Raw genomic sequence first — 19,468 nt, 5'->3', positions numbered from 1 at the left:
CATCTAGCATCATTTTGGAAGAATGGGCTATATTATTGTGTAATACCACTGTGAACCACAAGATGGCGCAGTGACTCAGTGTGGCTGCCTTGGTCCCAGCAGCAGACGCCAACCCTATTCAAGCTTATCATATAGCTCAACATTTTTACGCACTGCATAGTCACTGTGATAGTGAGTGTAATTATTTTGGTAGTTAGAAGAGCACAGACTGCAGTTTCTTAAGAAGAATCATAGAAACACTGGATTAGTTAGAAGTTGTCTTTCAAGATAAAAATACAAAATAATTTCAAAGCACACAGAAGGATGTTTGGTTGGACAGCCACACTAAAGCCATTAAAACATCTGTTTAAGACAGATTTTCACAAAAAAGTACCTTTAATCTAATATTTGCTGTTCTTGTCCTACATTGTGTAAAATACACTCTCCAGACACTTTATTAGGTACACTTGTTCAATTGATTGCTAATGCAAATATCCAATCAGCCAATCACACTGCAGCAATTCAATGCAGTTAGCTATGTAGACATGGTCAAGAGGACCTGCTGAAGTTCAAATTGAACATCAGAATGGGGAAGATGTTTTAAGTGACTTTGTTGCTCTGAGTATGTCAGAAACTGACGATCTACTGGGATTTCTCCACACAACCATCTCTAGAGTTTACAGAGAACGGTCAGGAAAAAAGAAAATATCCGATGAGTGGCAGATCTCTGGAAAATTACTTGAGGTCAGAGGTCAGACAAGAATGGCCAGACTACTTTGAGCTGATAGAAAGGCAACAAAAACTTCAATAACCACTCAGTAAAACTAAAGTATGCAGAAGAGCATCTCCGAACGCACAATACGTCAAAATTTGAAGTAGATTGGCTACAGCAGCAGAGGATCACACCAGATGCCACTCCTGTAAGCTACAACTGAAGCTACAGTTCACATAGATTCACCAAAACTGGACAAGAGAAGACCAGAAAAATCCATCCTGCCATGTATCAACAGTTCAGGCTGGAGGTGTATTGGTGTGGAGGATATTTTCTTGGCACAATTTGGATTAACTGAACATTGAAATGCCACAGCCTACCTACCTATCTAAAACCGGTTTGTAGAACATGACAATGAGCAGTTCGTACTGAAATGGCCTCCACAGTCACCAGATCTCAACTGGGATGTGTGGTGGATTCACATCACGGATGTGAAGCTAACAAACCTGCAGTAACTGTCGATCAATCAATATGGACCAAAATCTCCAAGGAATGTTTCCATCACCTTGTTGAATCTGTGCCTTGAAGAATTAAAGCAGCTCTGATGGCAAAAAGGGTCCAACCCAGTACTAGAAATGTGTACCTAATAAAGTAACCATAGATTTTATTTTTCCTTTATTGAATTTGAAATATCTTTGATAAGCCACTTTTAATTAATTTGTAATATTTAAATATTTACTTCTTTTTTTAAAACTATAGAAGTCTTTATTACATTCATATTTTATTTTTACACATTTTGTTTTATTGCTTAAATTTCTATTTAGCTCCTTTAGTTTTTCCATTTGAGCTTTTTTTTTTTTTTTTAAACACAAAACACACACATTTTTTTTAACCTTACCTTCTAGGATTAATAAAATATATCTTATTATTAAAGCCCAGAAATTTAGATGTCAGTCTAAAATCTACAAAAACATCTGTAGACCTACATGAAAAGAAATTATTTAAAATTACTCATTAAATAAACTACATGCACCATGTTTACTCACTGATACAGAAAAAGATGAATGTTTATTTTCTCTTTAAATCGCAGACTTTTCCATACAAGGAAAGAAAAATGCTAGAGACAAACAACTTTCACCCAGACTTCACTTGCATTTAAAAATATCTTTATTAAAAGCTGTGATTGTTGTGTCAGCAATAACAGTGAGTGTACATGTATACAGATCCTCCTCCCATAAAGAAAAGCATTTCTAGTGTTTTATAGATAATGTGTGCATTTCAAAATGTTACAGTGTGCCACCATTTCTCTCAGCTGGTCTGAACCTGAGCTTCATTTGATCTCTCAGAAGAGAACTTGGTCGGGTAAACAGGCTTTCCAATATAAAAAGCCAATTAATCTGAATCATGTTATTAATTCAAAGGTAAAGAAAGCGATTTAAAGCTAACCAAGCCCAAACAAAGGGTAAACAAACCTCTTAATGTAAATCACTAAAACCTTCCACTGTCTGACACGCTAATGAGAAAAAGATTCATTCTTGAAAAGACTGGTCCCTGATCTAAACCACCAACACTTTAATGAGACTTTATTATTCTATACAGCCCTTTAAACAGTTATTTACAATGCAAGTGTGTGTTTAAGGTGTGACGTATTCAGAGTTTCACAACGATTAAACAGAAGATGAGGAGGGGTTCGAAATATAAGTTATGCTACATCCTTGTTAGTCCATAATATAATGGGACAGATATCATTAGAAATCACAGCAGTCTTCCTCACTGTGGTAACATTGCACCTGAAGGCAACTTCATCTCCCATAAAATGTACAGAGCAAACTGTAAAAAAATCTAAATCTGCAGCAGGAGCATGGGCAGGGAATCATATTGGACGTGCAAGAGGAAAACCCACATCCAGCTGATATTTACAAATATTAATATGTTTCTTTAAAAAAAAAAAAAAGAGAGAAGGAGGGAACGCATAATAGAGGAATGTGCAAGTAACTGAAATTGCACTGTTCTCCGTTTTTGTGCATGAGATGAGCAGATTAGGAAGAAACTAGACTAGAAGAGCACACCCTGAACCTCAAGCCATCGTAAAAAAAAAAGAAAAAAAAAAGAAGAGCTGGCATTTGGAGAAAGAGGCTCACCGCTTTCTGGTGGAGTTAGCTACAGAAAATCTTTGTGTTTCTGCTGCAGGCAGTAGCTACGAGCCAGTTAACAATTAACAGGTTATATCTGGTTTATCTGATCTACAAAAACGCTGGTTCTTGGTCACAACTTTCTTTCTGGCTGCCTATGAACAGCTCAGAGCTAACCTAACACCAAAACAGAAAGCTGTTGTTACATTGCAGGGTTTTTTTTTTTTAACTTAGAGATATATATATTTGACATATAGAGGTGAATACAAGTGTTTTTTTAACCGGATTATAGGAAAATTCCCCAACCAGTTCGCCTTTTTCTATAAGTTAGCCGTATTTTAGACTGTATACAGATGCTATACATTATGAGACAGAGACATGGCCCTCAAAGCAGCCTGAATTAAGGTCAAAGATAGTGGACGAAGTGCAACTTCCAGGGTAAAAAAATGCTTTTAAAACAAAGTTTAAAAAAAAAAAAAAATCAGATGCATCCATTGGTTTTATTCATGCAATTTTTATGTCCCAGTGGCAGCTGAAATAAAAGTTAATTTAGATAATGCTCAGGTAAGTGCCCAGAGGTGTTTCAAGACCACCAAAATGCCAAGACTTGCATCCAGAAGGACTTTGGTATCAGTCGGTAACTTGGGGATTAGATTTGAGTCATTTCAAAGTCTCACAACAAAAACTTACACGCTTCCAGAAAGCTAAAAGCTTCCCAAAATGTAGAACTTAAAGTGACCCTTTCAGGTTATAGCCACAGACTGCATATCTTTTATATACAGCTTATGGTATATCCATATCTAAAGGCACAAGAAGAAAGCCAAAAACATCTCCATCTCCTAAAACAATCACTTCTGGATCTCATTTTCTCCTAAAACTCTTTTCTTAAGGAAAGTTAAAACCGTGTCCCTTTATGTCCTCTCTGCTTCGGTTTTGGAAAGATACCATTCGCACTCAAAAGTACCACAACCAAATGATTAAAATCAAAGATATCAAAAGGTAAACTTCTATAAAGTGCAACATTTGTTTGTACCCTTCTTTAATTTATTACACATAATATAAATCATATTGATGGCTCGGGTCACATAACTGTTTTCTCTACCCTCCTCTCTCGCTCTCTTCACCTCTTATCTGTTAGGTTTATCATAAAGGGAGCTGGTTTCAGAGGTATCCACCCAGGCACAGCAGCAGCAGGACGTGCACAGTGAGCAGGTAGAGGCTGAGCAGCAGAGGCGTGCGCTGACGGGAGCAGAAGGCCACTCGGAGCATCCGCATCAAACCGGGACCGCCTCTCCGGGTCTGCGAGAGGAGAGAGACAAGGTGAAGGGAAACATTGAGCTCATAAGTCTTTATTATTACAGTTATTAGGGTGACAGATGAGGTGGTACAGAACATTAGCGGCGCCTTACTCGAGTGACAGCTCCTTCCGGCGGCTCGATAAAAACGGCAGTCTCTGAGGAATCCCCGTCTTGTGCAGAGTGCCATTTAGCCTCGCTGTGGCTAATAATAATAAAAACAGACATTAGCTGTCATTACTGTTGATTGAGCAAATTTATCTCCGCTTAAAAAGGAGAACATGAATTATTCTGATGTACATAAATGTGCCCTGTTTGCTCATTCTTAATACCAGCGATATACAATTAAAAACATGTAACTGAGGCAAAACTCTAACATATCAGAGCAGCATAATTCAACACGGAATATAAAATAGCCAAGGCCTAAAGTCATTACCTAAGTAAATAAGTAAGAGCCGTCCACTGGTAAAAATCATTCCAATCCTTCCTTTGCAGTCAATACTGGATCCAGATCCAGATCAACTCAAAAAGGAAATCACTTCTAAGATGGGCCCAGCTTCACTTCTGATAACAAACTCAACCAATTAACCTTCTTGGCACCGTTAATTTGCCTATTTACACACCCCAGAGATATGAAGCCCCTACATTCACTGCCATGAATGAAACATCTCTTTAGCATCTACCTGCCCATGTGTTTACACGCTGGTTGGTAATTTTGCCCGTCAGTGTTGGGGAGGCAGTGCAATTAGACTAAACCTAATTAGAAAACTGAATATCAATATGGCTAAAGACACCAGTAAGCACCACAGAGGTATGGGGAACTGGACAGTCAAGTTTCAATGACTTCTTTTACTACAAGTGGGCCGTCCCCCTTTTATCCACAGGTAATATAAAAATGTTCTCATAGCACCTTTAATTTCCCAGTGGGAGATTATCTTTTACTGCAGTTCATACCGTTTAAGTCGGTCTTGTGTGGCCATCAGCTGCTCCTCAATAGCCATTCTCTGCTGCATCTCTTCATCTAGTCTGATGTTAAAAATCAGAATTTAAAAATCAGTATCCATCCATCCCACTGGGTCATTTTCATATTTCTGTTAAGGTTTGGACCTCGCAGTACCTGCGCTGTAGCTCTTTGACCTCAGCCATGTGGGCGTGGCTCTCGAGCAGGCTGCTTCGCTCCTGAGGGGCTCCGGGAGCGCTAGAAACTGCCTCTGTGCCCTGCAGAAGGTAATATCATCTCAGAGATCATTCACAGGAAATCTAACATCTCTATCCTGTGGCTTGGTGGTTCTACAGTTTATATTCATGTGTAATGTCACAAATTGGGTAGTGAAGTCTCGATCTGAGTGTTTTGCTATCAGACATCATAAGCACAGGAGAAGAGGCTTTCTCCTGGCAACTCTTCCAAACAACTCATCCTTGTTCACTCTTTTTGTAATAGTGCTGTCAAGAAGTTCAACATTTCTCATGCTAACTGAGGCCAGTAGAGTCTGAGATGTAGCCCTCGGGTTTTTTGCAGTTTCTCTGAGCATTGCACGGTCTGACTTTGGTGTGAATTTGCTCGGGCGTCCACTCCTAGGAAGACTGCAGCATTGTGTTAACACAACCTGAATGCCCCAGCCCTGCAAACTGCCACAACTTCTGTTTTTATAGCGGTGCTCACACTTGTTGGCGATCAATTAAACAATTACATCTGATTAGCAGCAGGTGGCCGCTACTTGCCATCTTAATTCCTATGGAATCAGTAAAGGTGCACTTGGTTTTTCCTGGACATGATGCTTGTACCACCATGCTTCACTGTGTACTGTGGCTTGAATTCAGTGTTTAGGGGTCGTCTGACAAACTGTCTGGGGCCCTTGGACCCAAAAAGAACAATCTTACTTTCATCAGTCCACAAAATGTATCAAAATATTGATTGATCTGGTTAGTCATGTTGGACTGCTATTATTTTGAACACAACTGTAAGTGAGTCCTTGCATTGATACTGTGACAGTTATTCCTTATATTACATTATTCTATAGCTCATAAATTTAAAAACTGTGGAAAAAAAATATCTGGAAATGCATAGGAAGGGTCAACGGTACTGAACAGGCCAATCACAGTAGTTGCGGGCTGCGTTGGTGCGATGTGTAGTTACATTTCTAGTGCACGTCAGATTACGTCGCATGTTACAACGAAGATTATGTCGTAAGGTTTCAGAGGGGTTTGTGGTCATGGCGTAAAATTCCCACTGAAGCATAAATCCCCAGATAGACTTCTACACAGTCTGACTTTCTGTAACCTGTGGATGCGAGTACTTTTATACTGGCTTCACTTTTTCAGATACAGAAACTACATCCAGCTTTTACACACAGTCTGTGTTTATGTTACACTACACGGAGGGAAAATAACTGCTATAAAACCATTTTTTAGTGTGACACATGCATGATTCACGAAGACAACCTGGGGGGAATCTGTGGCAGGGGACAGAACATAAAAAGCCTCCTTTGAAAAACTCACAAGGGCTCACAAGTAGTTTTGGATGTAAATTTTAAAAAAGGTAACAAGTTAAATATGTTTTATTTTGACAATCCCACTATCAGCAGAATCTGAGTTCTCCCTCTTCAGGCAAAAGCAAATGTTTAGACGCCTACCGCTCTCTGATAATGCTCCTGCTGGAGTTTGGGCTTGTGAGCCCGAGCCTCTTCCAGCATGGTGGTGAGCTGCTTCAGTTGTTGGTCCCTCTCTGACAGTGTGGCCAGAGTCTGCTGCTTCAGCTGCTCCGCTTGAGCCATCCAATCAATACGTTCAAGCCTGTAGGAAAAGAAAGAAAGAAAGAAAGAAATACATTTGTGCCCTTTTAGAGAGCACTTTATAATAACCATTGTTAATAATTGGGAAATTACCAATTAAACTAATCATAAAAATAACAATATGCTAGAGCTGAATTAACCATGTGGTATGTGGTTATAAAGTCTTCCCCCATTTTCCTTAAAAAAAAACAAAAAGCTAAAAACAACTAAAATCTGAATAAATTCTATTCCTGCTTTGCTGTGTTACCTGAGTGTTTCTATTTCCTGCTTGCCCATTTCCACACCATTCTCCAGCTGTGTTATGGCACCCAGCATGTCTTCGCTCTTCTTCTTCTCCTCAAACAGCTCCTGGCTGACTTTAATCAGCTCTCCTGCTCCCAGCCGAGCCAGCTCTGACTTCTGCTTCTTCAGCTCAGACTCCTGGGCTTTAAGCTGCTCCAGCTGCACATAAAGAGAAAAAAATGATGAAAAATATGTTGAAATTCTATAAATGTCACCAGAATATAAATCCAAGCATGTCCCTATTAATAGCTGTCATTACTACACTTCTGTTACTCACCAGCCTCTCCCTGTCATTCTGCAGGGCCTGCAGTGCATTCTTCAGTCCCCACACTTCTCCAGTGGTGCCTCCAGGGCTACTGTGTGCTGTGTGGCCACTTCCCTTGTTCATTTCTTCCAGTTTTTGTCTCAGTTCTTGGGCCTTGTTTACTGCCTCATCCCTGCTGTCCTGGAGGGAGGCCATGGCATTAGAAAACGACTGATTCTCCCGTCTGAGATTCTCTGTCATCTCCTTCTCCTCCAGCAGCTTCTGTTCAACAGCCAGCAGGTCTCGGGCCAGCTCCGCTACCCTCTCCTGAGCGCTCTCTGACTCTGTCCGCATCACCCCTCCCTCCCATCGCAACTCTGCTAGTTCTTTGCTCTTGTTCTCCTGTTCTTGCCTCTCACGATGCAGAGTCTCTTCCAAAGCTGCCACTTGCTCTCTTGCTGCCTGCAACTGCTCCCTAAGCTTCTCAACTTCTGCACCAGGTGCGTGTATCACCTCTGATGCTGGCCTCCTGTCAGCTGCCTGACTAAGAGTCTCGCTCTCCACCTTCTGTATCACTTCTGTCTCTTTGACTCTGCTGAGGCTCTTTAACTGACTTTCCAACTCTTCACGTTCCCTTTCTAAAGCTGCAATACGCTGTCTCTGGGCTGCCAGAAGCTGTTTGTGCTGGGAGTCCTTCATGCTTAACACCTGTTTAAGTTCATCTCGATAGCCATAAAGCTGAGCAGATAGCTGGGCCCTTTCAGCATACAGGTCATCTCTCTGGACCAGCAGAGAGCGCAGCTCCTCCTTAAGGCTGTTATTCTCGCCTGCCGCCTCTTGGATCAAACCATCTTTCTCCATCATCACCTGGGACAAAATACTGACATTATAATGCATGCTAAAATAAGCTCTACACATGTTAGAGTCTTTACTTTTTTACACATTACCTGCAAGTGTTTCTCTTCCAGCTGCTTGTACATGTTGAGGACTCTGTCTCTGTCATCCTGCAGGGAGCCCATGGCCTTCATGAAAGAATCCAGCCTGGCTTTTCTGTTGTTGCTCTCTTCTTCTCCCTTTCGCAGCTTTTCTTCCAGATCACGCACCTCTCCCCTTCTCTGCTCAAGCTCCTTCTCAGCTTCTTGTGCCCTGCTGTCGGCCTCCTTTCTCGCGTCCTCTGCAGCCTTGAAAATAAATGACACATGAATGGTGAAACATGTTAAGAATCTCCAACATTTGCCACAGGATTTTTCAGTACATGAAAGTGCATGTATACCTGAGCAACAGCTTGCTCCTGCTCCCCCAGCATTTCTACTTCCCTCCTTTCCTTCTCATTTAACTCAGCCTGTAAGCTCTCTGTCAGAGCTTTGGAGGATCGCAGGTCTGTCTCCAGCTGCTCCACGTTCAGACACAGCCGTCTCTCTTCTGCTTCCCTCTCCCTCAGTTCTGACCTGGTCTGTTCAACTTCACCCTGAACCCTACCTACAGCCTCCTCCAGAGCCCGAGTTCTCTGATGGAGACTCTCCATCTCATTTTTCAAGACGTGGGCTTCATTTTGTGCAGACTCCAATTCAGCTGTGGTTTGCTGAAGCTTCCTCTTCTCCTCCTCCAGTGCAGCTTGGCTCGCAGTGATTTTCTTTTCTTCTTCTTCCAATCTTAGCTTCCAGTCCTTGTCTGCTTTCTCTAATCTGAAAGAACCAAACACACACTGGATTATAGGCTAAAAAGTTAAATGTAAAAAATTCAGTAAAACAGACAAATTCAAATGGAAGATTTTTACCTTTCAACTGAAACTTGAAGTTCCTCTTTCAGTGCAGTTTCTTTCTGAAGTTGTTCTGCAAGCCCCTTGGCACGTGTTTCAGCCTCTCGAACTTCAGCCTCTTTCGCCTGCAGGGCACCATTAAAGCGTATCTCCCACTGCCTGGCCTCATCCACAACTCGGTCCCGGTCATCTTGCAGGGAGGACATGCAGCGTGAGAAGGCAGCTAGCCTGGCCAGAGACTCATCCAGGCGCGCTTGCATCTCCTGGGCTCTTCTCTCAGCATCTTCTGCTATCTCTCTGGCCTCCAGAGTAGCTTCCTCTTCCTTCTCTCTTTCTCTATATGCCTCCTCCAGTCTCAGCTCCATCTCCTTCAGTTCAGCTCCCAGCCTGAATCTCACAGAGTCCAGAGTTTCCTCTGCCTCAGCTTTCAAAGCAGCCTCTCTCTGCTGGATGGTCTGTTCAATAGTCTTTTTAGCAGCTAAGGCCTCGCTTGCCTGTTTCTGGGCCTCGTCTAGTTGGGATTTATAACTAGCAACTTCTGCTTCAGTTCTTTTCAGGTCCTCCAGGGTTTTGGAAGCCTCCAGCTGGGATTGTTCCACTTTGTTGCGGAGCTCATCATGGCTTATCTGCAGCACCTTGGCTTCTTTACCCAGTTCACTGATCCTCTCCTGGTACTGAATGCAGTCCTTCTGCAGCTGACGGACTTCCAGCTGTTTCTCTCTCAGCAGTTCTTCCAGCTGACGTGCTCTGCTTTGGCTGCCTTCTTTGACCCTCTGAGCAGACCTCAGCTGTTGCTCCAGCTCCCTCTGTTTGCCAGACTCTGCTTCGGCCTCAGCTCTTTCTCGCTGGGCTTGCCTCATGTCCTCTTCCAGCCTAGCAGCTCGGTCCTTCTCGCTCTGAGCCTCGGCTTCAAGTTCAGCTCTTTCCCTCTCCAACCTTTCAACCTCCCGCTGTAGCTCAGTGAGGTGCTCCCGGTCCTCAGCCACCTCTTGCTGGTAGCCAGCGATACTTCCATTGAGCTGAGCCAGCTGGTTCATCAGACGTTCCTCCAGATTATCTTTTTCAGTTTCAAGACTTTTGAGAAGTTCTTTGAACTGGATTTCCCTCTTTGCAGCCTCTTCCATTAGATTCTTTTCTCTCTCTTTGCTTTCTTGAAGGCATTTCTCTAAAGAGGCTAAGAGGTTCTCCTTCTCTTTACCCTCCTGAAAATGTCGCTCAAGAGAAGCCAGTTTAGCTTTGAGTTCAGTTTCTTGTTCCTGCCATAGTTCTCTCTCAGTGGTAAAAGCAGCTTCAATCTCCCTCATTTTATTTTCTAATAACATCTGAGCGCTTTCACTCACTTTTTCTTTTTCTTCAGCAGGTGGCAAACATGTTTCTTGTGCAGACACTGCAACTATTTGGTCACCTTGGGCGTCTTCTGGTGTTAAGGGTCGTTCTTTGTCCACATACTGAATCTCAACAGGTTCTATTGTTGTCGTACTTGCATCTGCTTGCTGGGCAGTGACAACCTCTTCTACAGCAGGGGTAGAGCTGAGTGGAGTAACTGAAATTTCATTTTGTTTTTCTCTCATTTGAGCAAGTTCTTCCCTCAGACCTTCAATCTGCTGCCCTAAGGAGTCTCTTTCTGCCACCGCAGAATCAAGCTCAGCTTTCAAATCTCCCAGCTCTTCATGAAGCTGCTCAAGTTCTGCTCTGAGAGTCTTATCCTCTTGTTTTATTGACGGCTTTTCTTGAATCTCTCGGAGTCTCTCGTTCTCTTCCTCCAACTCTAAAATTTTTTGCTGTTTTGTTTTGGCAAACTTTCTCATTTTATCTTTCACTGAATCCACCTCCTTTTGTGCTTCCTCTGCCTGTCTTTCAGCTTCCTGCTTTGCTGCCTCATGAGTCCTGACCTTTGCTGCCAGCTCCAGCCTCTCCTGCCTAGCAGCTTCCAGGACTCGTCTCACTCTCTCTGCCTCATCGCTCACATTTTCATAAGACTTGAGAAGTGTCTCGTACTCATCCTTCATGCTTTGAACCTTCTCCTCCCATTCTCTGCACGTTCTGGCTGCTTCTTCTTTTGCCAACTCCACTTCTCTCTTACAGGCATCTTTCTCATTGAGTACGCCTTCCATGGCCAGCTTGAGGCTCTCACACGAGGATCCTAAACTTTGGTTCTCCAGTAATGTCCGATCAACCTCGTCAATCAGTCGAACTCTTTCAGCTCTCAGCTTCTCCAGCTCATCTTCAGCAGATTCAATTTTCTGCTGCAGCTCAGCTATAACCTTCTCCGTTGAAGCGAGCTGCTCCTTCTGGGTTTTGTTCTCTTTAAGGGCCTCTTTGCGAGAGATCAGAGCAGCCTGAAGCTTTCGTTGAAGCTGCTGGATCTTTTCTTCGCTGTCATTATCTTCTTCTTGCTTCTGTGGAAGCTCAACCTCTAACTTGTGTGTCTTTTCTTTTTCAGCCTTTAGGTCATCCTGTAAAGAAACGATCAGCTGATCCTTCTGGGCCACTGTGTCTTGCATAGAATGTATAAGTAAATTCTGCTCACTCAGCTGCTGACTTAGCTCCATTATCTCAAGGTTTTTACTCTCGAGAAACTGCTTGAAGCTGTCTACTTCAGCCTGAAGAGCTGCAACTGAAGACAAAGAATCTGCAGCTGCTGCTTTGGCTGCAGCTTCCATCTCTGCTTTTAGGGCTTCGGCATATGACTCAGCTTCGTGATACTTCTCTCTGAGATCATTAACTTCTGCAGAAAGTGCATCAATCTGCCTTTCCTTCTCTCTCAGTGCTTGCAGCTCTTTGTCCACTTCCAATAATTCAGCATTCTTCTGTGACAGACTGGCCTGGGTTTCCTGCAGCTGCTTCTCGAGTTCAGTGTTTGCTGTCCGCACAGTCTGGATCTCCTCTCTGAGAGCTTTCAGGGATTCTTCCATTTGGGCAGAGAGAACTTCAGACACCTCTGCATGAGGCTGACACGGATCACTAGACTGTGGTTGTGATGACTCAGTCTCAGGTGAAGCAAAATCCACCCAGTCCTCCTGGATCCAATCATTTCCTGAAGGCTTCTCCAAATTTTCAACCCTGTGCTTTGGCTCTTGATGAGTCTGATCTTCTCTTACGGCGCTCCCCTTTTCTTCTAGTTCTCTCAGTTTAGTGAGAAGAACTTCTCGTTCACTGCTCTGGACCTCGAAACGCTCCATAAGCTCGCTGTATTCCTCTTTCTGCTGCTTAAGCTGTTCACGATGGTGCCTGTCTTTATCCTTTGCCTTACGGATAGTTTCTTTGCGAGACTCTTGCACCTCTTGAAGCTTCTTCTGAAGCGTTTCACACTCTGCTTCAAGAGAGGCCACCTGAGACTGTAACGCAGTCATTTCAGGAGAACTCTCAGCCTGCTGAGAGGTTTCAGCTTCTTCACTTAGTTTTCTATTCAGATCCAGTGTCTCAGTGAGAACTTGGTCCTGCTGGCTTATTTTCTGCTCAAGAGTCTCAACTGCTTCTTCTTTGGATCTTAAAGCTTGCTTGAGCTCCATGAGTTTGGCCTCCATCTCCTGAATCTTGTGTCTTTCAGACTTTTCAGCAATTTCTCCTGTTGCTGCTTCATCCTTCTCTTTCCATTTCTTCGCTTCTGTCTCAAAGTCAGCAACCTTCTTCATGAGCTCTTTTCTCTGCACAAGTGCCGCCTGCAACTTCTTCTTTGTGTTCGTCAGCTGCTTTTCCAAGACTTCTTTTTCCTGTCGTAAATAAGCAACTTCGTCATTTACAAGAACAGCTGGGTCTTCAGCAGCTACTTGCTGTTTCTCATCTTTAACCACCTGAAGTTCCACTATCTGCTCCTTCAGTTTACTCAGTTCACTGTCAATCTGGAACTTTTCTTCTTCTGTTTGAAGGAGTCTAGCAGACATGCTGTCATTGAGCTCCATTATCTCCTGCTCCTTCTGGCTGAGACGAAGCTGTAGCTCACTAATCTCTGAGTCCTTCTTTGACAAAGACTCATTATTGAGATCTGATGTCTGGGAGTATTCCAGTATGCTGCTTTCCATTTCTTGAAGCCTCCTTTCCAGCTTAGAGGAGAGGAGCTCTCTTTCCTCTAGCTGAGTGCTGAGCATCCTAGCCTGACCCTCCTGCGTAGAGAGAGCATGCTGGGCTGTTTCCAGATCTGTCTTCAAAGCCTGAAGTTGTTCATCCTTGGTTTTATTTTCAGTGTTTAAAATGTCTATCTGTTCTTCTAGAAGCTGAATTTCAACACTCTGCTTCTTCACCACAGAGCTGTTTTGCTGGGAATGTTTATCTTGCTCCTCTCTGGCTGAACTGAGCTCCTCTGCTAAACTAGCAGCCTTAGACTCAGCTTCTTCTTTAGCAGCAGTTAGGGACTGTGTTTCTTCTTCCAGACTCTTAATTTTCTCTTGCGACTCTGCAGTTGCCTCTTTGAGTCTCTGCAACTCTGCCAGAAGTTCACTGTACCTCTTCTGGAGTTCCTCCGCTAAGGCCTGAGCAAAGACCTGGCCGGAGTTAACGTTAGCTTCTCGGGAGGAGGAGGAACTCTGCTGACTTACATGAACTTGGACCGTCTCTCTGATGACGACAGAGGAAGACTCAACTTGAACTGTGGTGGTTTCCTGCTCCATACCTGTTGCCACCCATGACTGGCCAAAATCCTGGATGATGGAGGGCCATTCCTGACCTCCATCTTGATTCAGAGCTTCCAGTAGAGTCCAGCTGCTGTGAGCCACCTCTGAATCACTACTGGCGACCATTTCATCTGAGGAGGTGCCTTTGGATTCCTCTGGGGACTCAGACTGGTTTCCTATTAGCTCTGGGCTACTCTCATTCTCAGCAGAAATGGAGAGAACAGAGGTGTCTTCAGCCACTAAGGTGGTCTCTTCTTCTTGGGTGTCCACCACGAAGTCAGGGAGCGCTGCAGAGCTATCAAGGGGAGCTGTACCAGCATCCTCACCCTGATCTAGGGTCTGGTCATAGTTTTCATTTGGTGCAGACTCACTGGAATTGTGCATAGTAGCCAGCGTGAGGGATTTGCGCAAGGCAACCAGCTCGTTGTCTTTTTCTAATAGTTGCTGCTCCAGGGCCAGTATGTGTGCTGTGAAATGAAATTAAATAGAAAACATAATTTATATGTCAACAGGAAATAAGAATGACCTAAAATAATCAGTAACAACTTCAAAACAAATGCAAGTGCAGTCTAAAAACAAACATCAATAGAGGGAGTGTGTTGTTTCAACACAGTACTGTTCAAAGTTCACAGAGATAGTTTGGCATTGAGAAACTGAATATATAACCTGGCAAATAAAAGCTTCAAAGAGAATTTTTATGATCTTAGATAGTCTAGTTCAGGGGTGTCAAATATTCAGCCGATGGCAAAGGAACAAAAGGTTCATTGTGGCCCACTGGATGTCTTTGCAAAGTGTGAAACCTGCAGAAAAGGAGGACACATTTTTTCACTTTGTGTGGCAAGTTGTTAAAAATGGATCAAGTTATGAGAATGGCTGTCAGAACTTTTACATTTATCCAAGCCAGAGGTCTGAATCGTTGTCAGTTTTACAGCTTCCTTACTGCTGTACCACACCACAGCAGGGTGGGTAAGCCAAGGAGCAGTGCTTTCATTGATTTACAACAGCAGCTTGTTTGTTTTTTTTTTTTAAACAATGGCAGATTAAAAGTGGAAAAACAGCCACATACTGTTGAAATTATAATGTTTTATACTTTTTTTTCTTATGAACATTCAGGCTGCTCATTATCTGCTTTGTAAATGGCCAGTTTATTTCATATTAACATTATATATATATATATATATATATATATATATATATATATATATATATATATATATATATTTATTTATTTATTTATTTATATATATATATATATATATATTAAGGGTGGGACTCGATTAAAAAAATTAATCGAATTAATTAGAAGCTTCGTAATTAATGAATCGAAATTAATCCCATTTTAATCACATTTCAATATTTAACATGAGAAATATGAAATATGAATTTAAGTTTGGTTGATGAATGAATCAATATACATAAGCTTAAACATAAGCTTAAACTTCATGAAGGGTGGAAGTGCTCCTGTGATAAGCAAACTCCTGAAAATAAAGTTAAGCATCATAACTGGATAGTTTTATTCAACATTAATGTCTCAGTATAGTTGCTCAGCTGTATTCCTTGATGTTGAAATGTGTTATGCTTGTTTTAACAGATTGTTTTGAATTAAAGAATTAAAATTAAACCACAAAAAGGAGAAAAAGTTCGTTCTCTGTTTAACCAGCTGCTTTTACACAGCTGTGCTTCGCACTCGCTGCTAGGCGACATGAGCTACGCAGAGGTGAGGGCAGGCGACGCTGATATGAAGGCTAGCCGCTCACTTCCGGCCTTTGCAGTCTTTGTGGGCTGCGAACAACGTGGGCCAGGAAGCTATACGTGATACTTAACTTGATTTGTACATTTTTGTCCAATAAAAAATAAATAAATAAAAAAAATAAGCCTTGTAGCAGTTTCCGTCCAGTCCACTGGGTGGCAGCCGTGACGCTTGATCTAAACAAAAGCCCTCTAAATAACCATATAAAGAAGACATGTAGCAGTTCCCATCCAGTCCGCTGGGTGGCAGCCGCGACGCTTCCTCTAAACAAAAACCCTCTAAATAACCATATAAAGAAGACATGTAGCAGTTCCCATCCAGTCCGCTGGGTGGCAGCTGCGACGCTTCCTCTAAACAAAAACCCTCTAAATAACCATATAAAGAAGACATGTAGCAGTTCCCATCCAGTCCGCTGGGTGGCAGCCGCGATACGTCCTTAAAAAAAAAAACTTCTAAATAACCGTATAAAGAAGACATGTAGCAGTTCCCATCCAGTCCGCTGGGCGGCAGCCGCGATACGTCCTTAAAAAAAAAAAACTTCTAAAATACCGTATAAAGAAGACTTGTAGCAGTTACCGTCCAGCCCGCTAGGTGGCAGCCGCGACGCTTGATCTAAACAAAAACCCTCTAAATAACCGTATCCACAGTTTTTTTTTTTTTTTTTTTTTCAACGTTTTTTTTTTTTTATTGGTAACACAGACATAAAAATAACAACCACGACTATACTCATAAAAACAGGTCAATTTCTAACGGGTAAAAGAACAAGAGACCCAACTCCTAAAATATACAGTAACCAGTAATATATCATAAATACTTAACAGAATAAAGAAAAAAAATTGAAATAAATAAAATATACAAAAATGAAATAAAATAAAATAAAAATTAGGGGGTTACAATTGAAGCTCTTCCATTATTTCGTACAGTTTTATGGCATTTGTTTTATGCATCATATCCAGACATTTTTTGAACATGGAGAGTTCGTTTTTAAGAGCAGAGAAAGAGAGGGAGCACTTTGCAAATCTGCATTTGTGTATGTAATATTTTGTTATAATAATTACAGTATTGACTAGAAATTCCATATTTTTATCTTTGAGAAATAATCCAAACCGAATATCTTGTAGTGAGAAGAAATCTACACACATGGCCTTGGAGGACAGGAAGTTGTGGAGTGAATCCCATAACTTATAAACTTTGCTACACTCATAAAACAAGTGTTTAGTTGTTTCCAACTGTGTTTTACAAAAGCCACAATTTGCTACTTCAAATTTAAATCTCTCTCTTATGAATTCGTTTGAAGGATAAATGTTGTTTATTATTTTAAATTGTAGTTCTTTATATTTAGGAGGAACTGGAAATTTTAGATATTTTGTCCTAATTTTTGATATTGTAGATTTGTCAAGGTTTTGTAAGGTAAGTGTGTTTTTTGTTCTTCCTGGGTACATGTTGTTTATAAAATATTGATTTAAAAACTTATTGCTACATTTTTTATCCACAATATCCACATAACCAATTTGAATCTTGCGTAATGTTGGTGTTGTGAAGTTGGAAAAATTGTTTTTAACTGACTGAATGAGGACGATAGGGATGTTTTGTATTACTTTTTTATAGTTTGCTGTGGAGCAATCAATTCCATATTTGTTATTGAAATCCTCCCAATTAAGAATATCTCCATTTTCATCCAATAAGTGAATAATTGATCAGATTTCTTTATTCCACCAATCTTCCATGAATATAGATTTCCTCCCACTCAATATGGCTCTGTTATTCCACAATGGAACATCATGCGGGCTGAAGTTGTGTTTAAACATAATTTTCCACTGTAACAAAACTTGTTGATGGAAAGTAGAGAGCTTAAGAGGTAGTTTAGATAATTCAAAATCACATTTCAATAACAACTCAATGCCTCCAACTTTTTGAAAAACATATGTTGGTATTACAAACCAGATAAGATCACCATTCTTTAACAGTGACTGAAGCCATCTGACTTTCAATGTTCCATTTATAATTTCAAAATCCATTGCCTTGATACCACCTTCTTCGTAATTTTTTAACAAATCACTTTTTCTGATGTAATGATGTTTGTTTTTCCAAATAAAATTTAAATTAATTCTGTTAATTTCCTTTATTTGCCTTGGAGGGACAGCTAAAGAATATGCAGGATATATGAGCCTGGATAGGGATTCAGTTTTTGTTAGCAATGTTCTGCCAAACAATGTCAAATCCCTTTGAAGCCAATTGTTCAATATCCTGCTGCATTTATCAATATTATCTTGTAAATTTTTCCTGTCACTTGTAGCTTTGCACTTCGTGATCCAGATTCCTAAATACTTTATCTCATTTTTGACTGGTATATTGAGAATTGAGGATTCAGAGCAGTTATGAATACTCATAATTTGACACTTATTTATATTCAGCTGCAGCCCTGAGGCTCCATTTCCTTTAAAACCAACGGTATTTGCTCTTTGTTCTTTAAAAAGAGTGTTGTGTCATCTGCAAATTGGCTTATGATTATTTTATGCTCATTTATTTCCAACCCTTCGATATTAGAGTTTTTTATAGTTATTGCTAGTAGTTCTGTGACTATAATGAATAAAAGAGGTGAGATACTACAACCCTGTCTAATTCCTCTCTCTACTGTAAATCTAGGGCATGTGCCATTAGGCAGAGAAACACAGCTGTTTATATTGGTGTTTAACAAAGTAATTATATCAATAAACCTGTTACCAAATCCAAAATGTCTCAATGTATTGATAATAGGGGTGGGACTCGATTAAAAAAATTAATCGAATTAATTACAAGCTTTGTAATTAATTAATCGAAATTAATCGCATTTTAATCGCATTTCAATATTTGACATGAGAAATATTAATTTAAGTTTAGTTGATGAATGAATCAATATACATAAGCTTAAACTTCAAAATTTTGTTTATTTTCCCACCAGTCTACTACACAGACCAACGAAGGGTGGCAGTGCTCCTGTGATAAGCAAACACCTGAAATTAAAGTTAAGCATCATAACTGGATAGTTTTATTCAACATTAACGTCTCACTTGTTATAGTTGGAAATTAATCATTAGCTCAGCTGTATTCCTTGATGTTGAAATGTGTTATGCTTGTTTTAACAGCTTATTTTGAATTAAAGACTTAAAATTAAACCACAAAAAGGAGCAAAAGTTCGTTCTCGTTTAACCAGCTGCTGTTACACAGCTGTGCTTCGCACTCACGGTTGCTAGGCGACATGAGCTACGCAGAGGTGACGGCAGCTGATATGAAGACTAGCCGCTCACTTCCGGCCTTTGTGGTGTTCGTGGGCTGCGAAAGACGTGGGCCGGCCTCTAATTTGGACATTGTGCGTCGATATAATCTGTATGCCGGGAACTCGCGCACTGAGAAACGTTCCACGGTGCAAAGTGCGATTAAAATGCGTTAAAATTTTTAACGCGTTAATTTCCCCGTAGCACTTGGATCTGCCTTTTAGAAAGCCAGATTGAGTCTGGCTAATTAGTTTAGGTAAACCAGTTTTTAATCTAGTTGCCAAAACTGTTGTAAGGATCTTATAATCTGTATTCAAAAGTGTAATAGGTCTTAAATTATTTAAAATTTTTTTGTCCTTACCAGGTTTTGGGATGAGTTTTATTATACCTTGTTTCATTGTTTCCATAAGTTCCTTCCTGGTAATACAGTCTTCTATAGCCTGAAACAACAAAAGTTTTAGGTCCTCCCAGAAATATTTATAGAAGTTAGCTGTTAGTCCGTCTGGCCCAGGGGCGCGATCAGATGCCATCTTTTTTATCGCAAAATCAAATTCAGAGATTCTTAACTTTTCATCACAAATTTCTTTAAAATTTTCATCAATAATTGGAATTAGATTTCTTACTTTATCAAAAAAGAATGAAGTCTCTTGTTCTGTATG

At 41.0% G+C, this 19,468-nt stretch overlaps 1 protein-coding gene across 2 annotated transcripts in view; it reads right to left on the bottom strand.

The window, feature by feature from the left end:
- Positions 1-1,848: 1,848 nt before the first annotated feature.
- Positions 1,849-19,468, bottom strand: part of golgb1 (golgin B1) — a 30,408-nt gene continuing 12,788 nt past the window's right edge. Inside the window, exons 11-20 of one of the 2 annotated variants that reach the window (XM_030719733.1) lie at positions 9,214-14,272; positions 8,710-9,121; positions 8,384-8,617; positions 7,470-8,303; positions 7,158-7,351; positions 6,752-6,911; positions 5,236-5,336; positions 5,073-5,144; positions 4,233-4,323; positions 1,849-4,122 (exon numbers count right to left, since the gene is read on the bottom strand). In XM_030719733.1, coding sequence (XP_030575593.1) covers positions 3,985-4,122; positions 4,233-4,323; positions 5,073-5,144; positions 5,236-5,336; positions 6,752-6,911; positions 7,158-7,351; positions 7,470-8,303; positions 8,384-8,617; positions 8,710-9,121; positions 9,214-14,272 — 7,295 coding nt within the window. In that variant the 3' untranslated portion in view covers positions 1,849-3,984. The remainder of the gene's footprint in view (positions 4,123-4,232; positions 4,324-5,072; positions 5,145-5,235; positions 5,337-6,751; positions 6,912-7,157; positions 7,352-7,469; positions 8,304-8,383; positions 8,618-8,709; positions 9,122-9,213; positions 14,273-19,468) is intronic. The other variant, XM_030719734.1, reaches the window with a different exon arrangement.

The sequence above is a fragment of the Archocentrus centrarchus genome, chromosome 23, assembly GCF_007364275.1.
Source record: "Archocentrus centrarchus isolate MPI-CPG fArcCen1 chromosome 23, fArcCen1, whole genome shotgun sequence".
NCBI lineage: Eukaryota > Metazoa > Chordata > Actinopteri > Cichliformes > Cichlidae > Archocentrus > Archocentrus centrarchus.
Note: the sequence above shows the minus strand (reverse complement) of the source record. Positions and strands in the feature narration are given on the sequence as shown.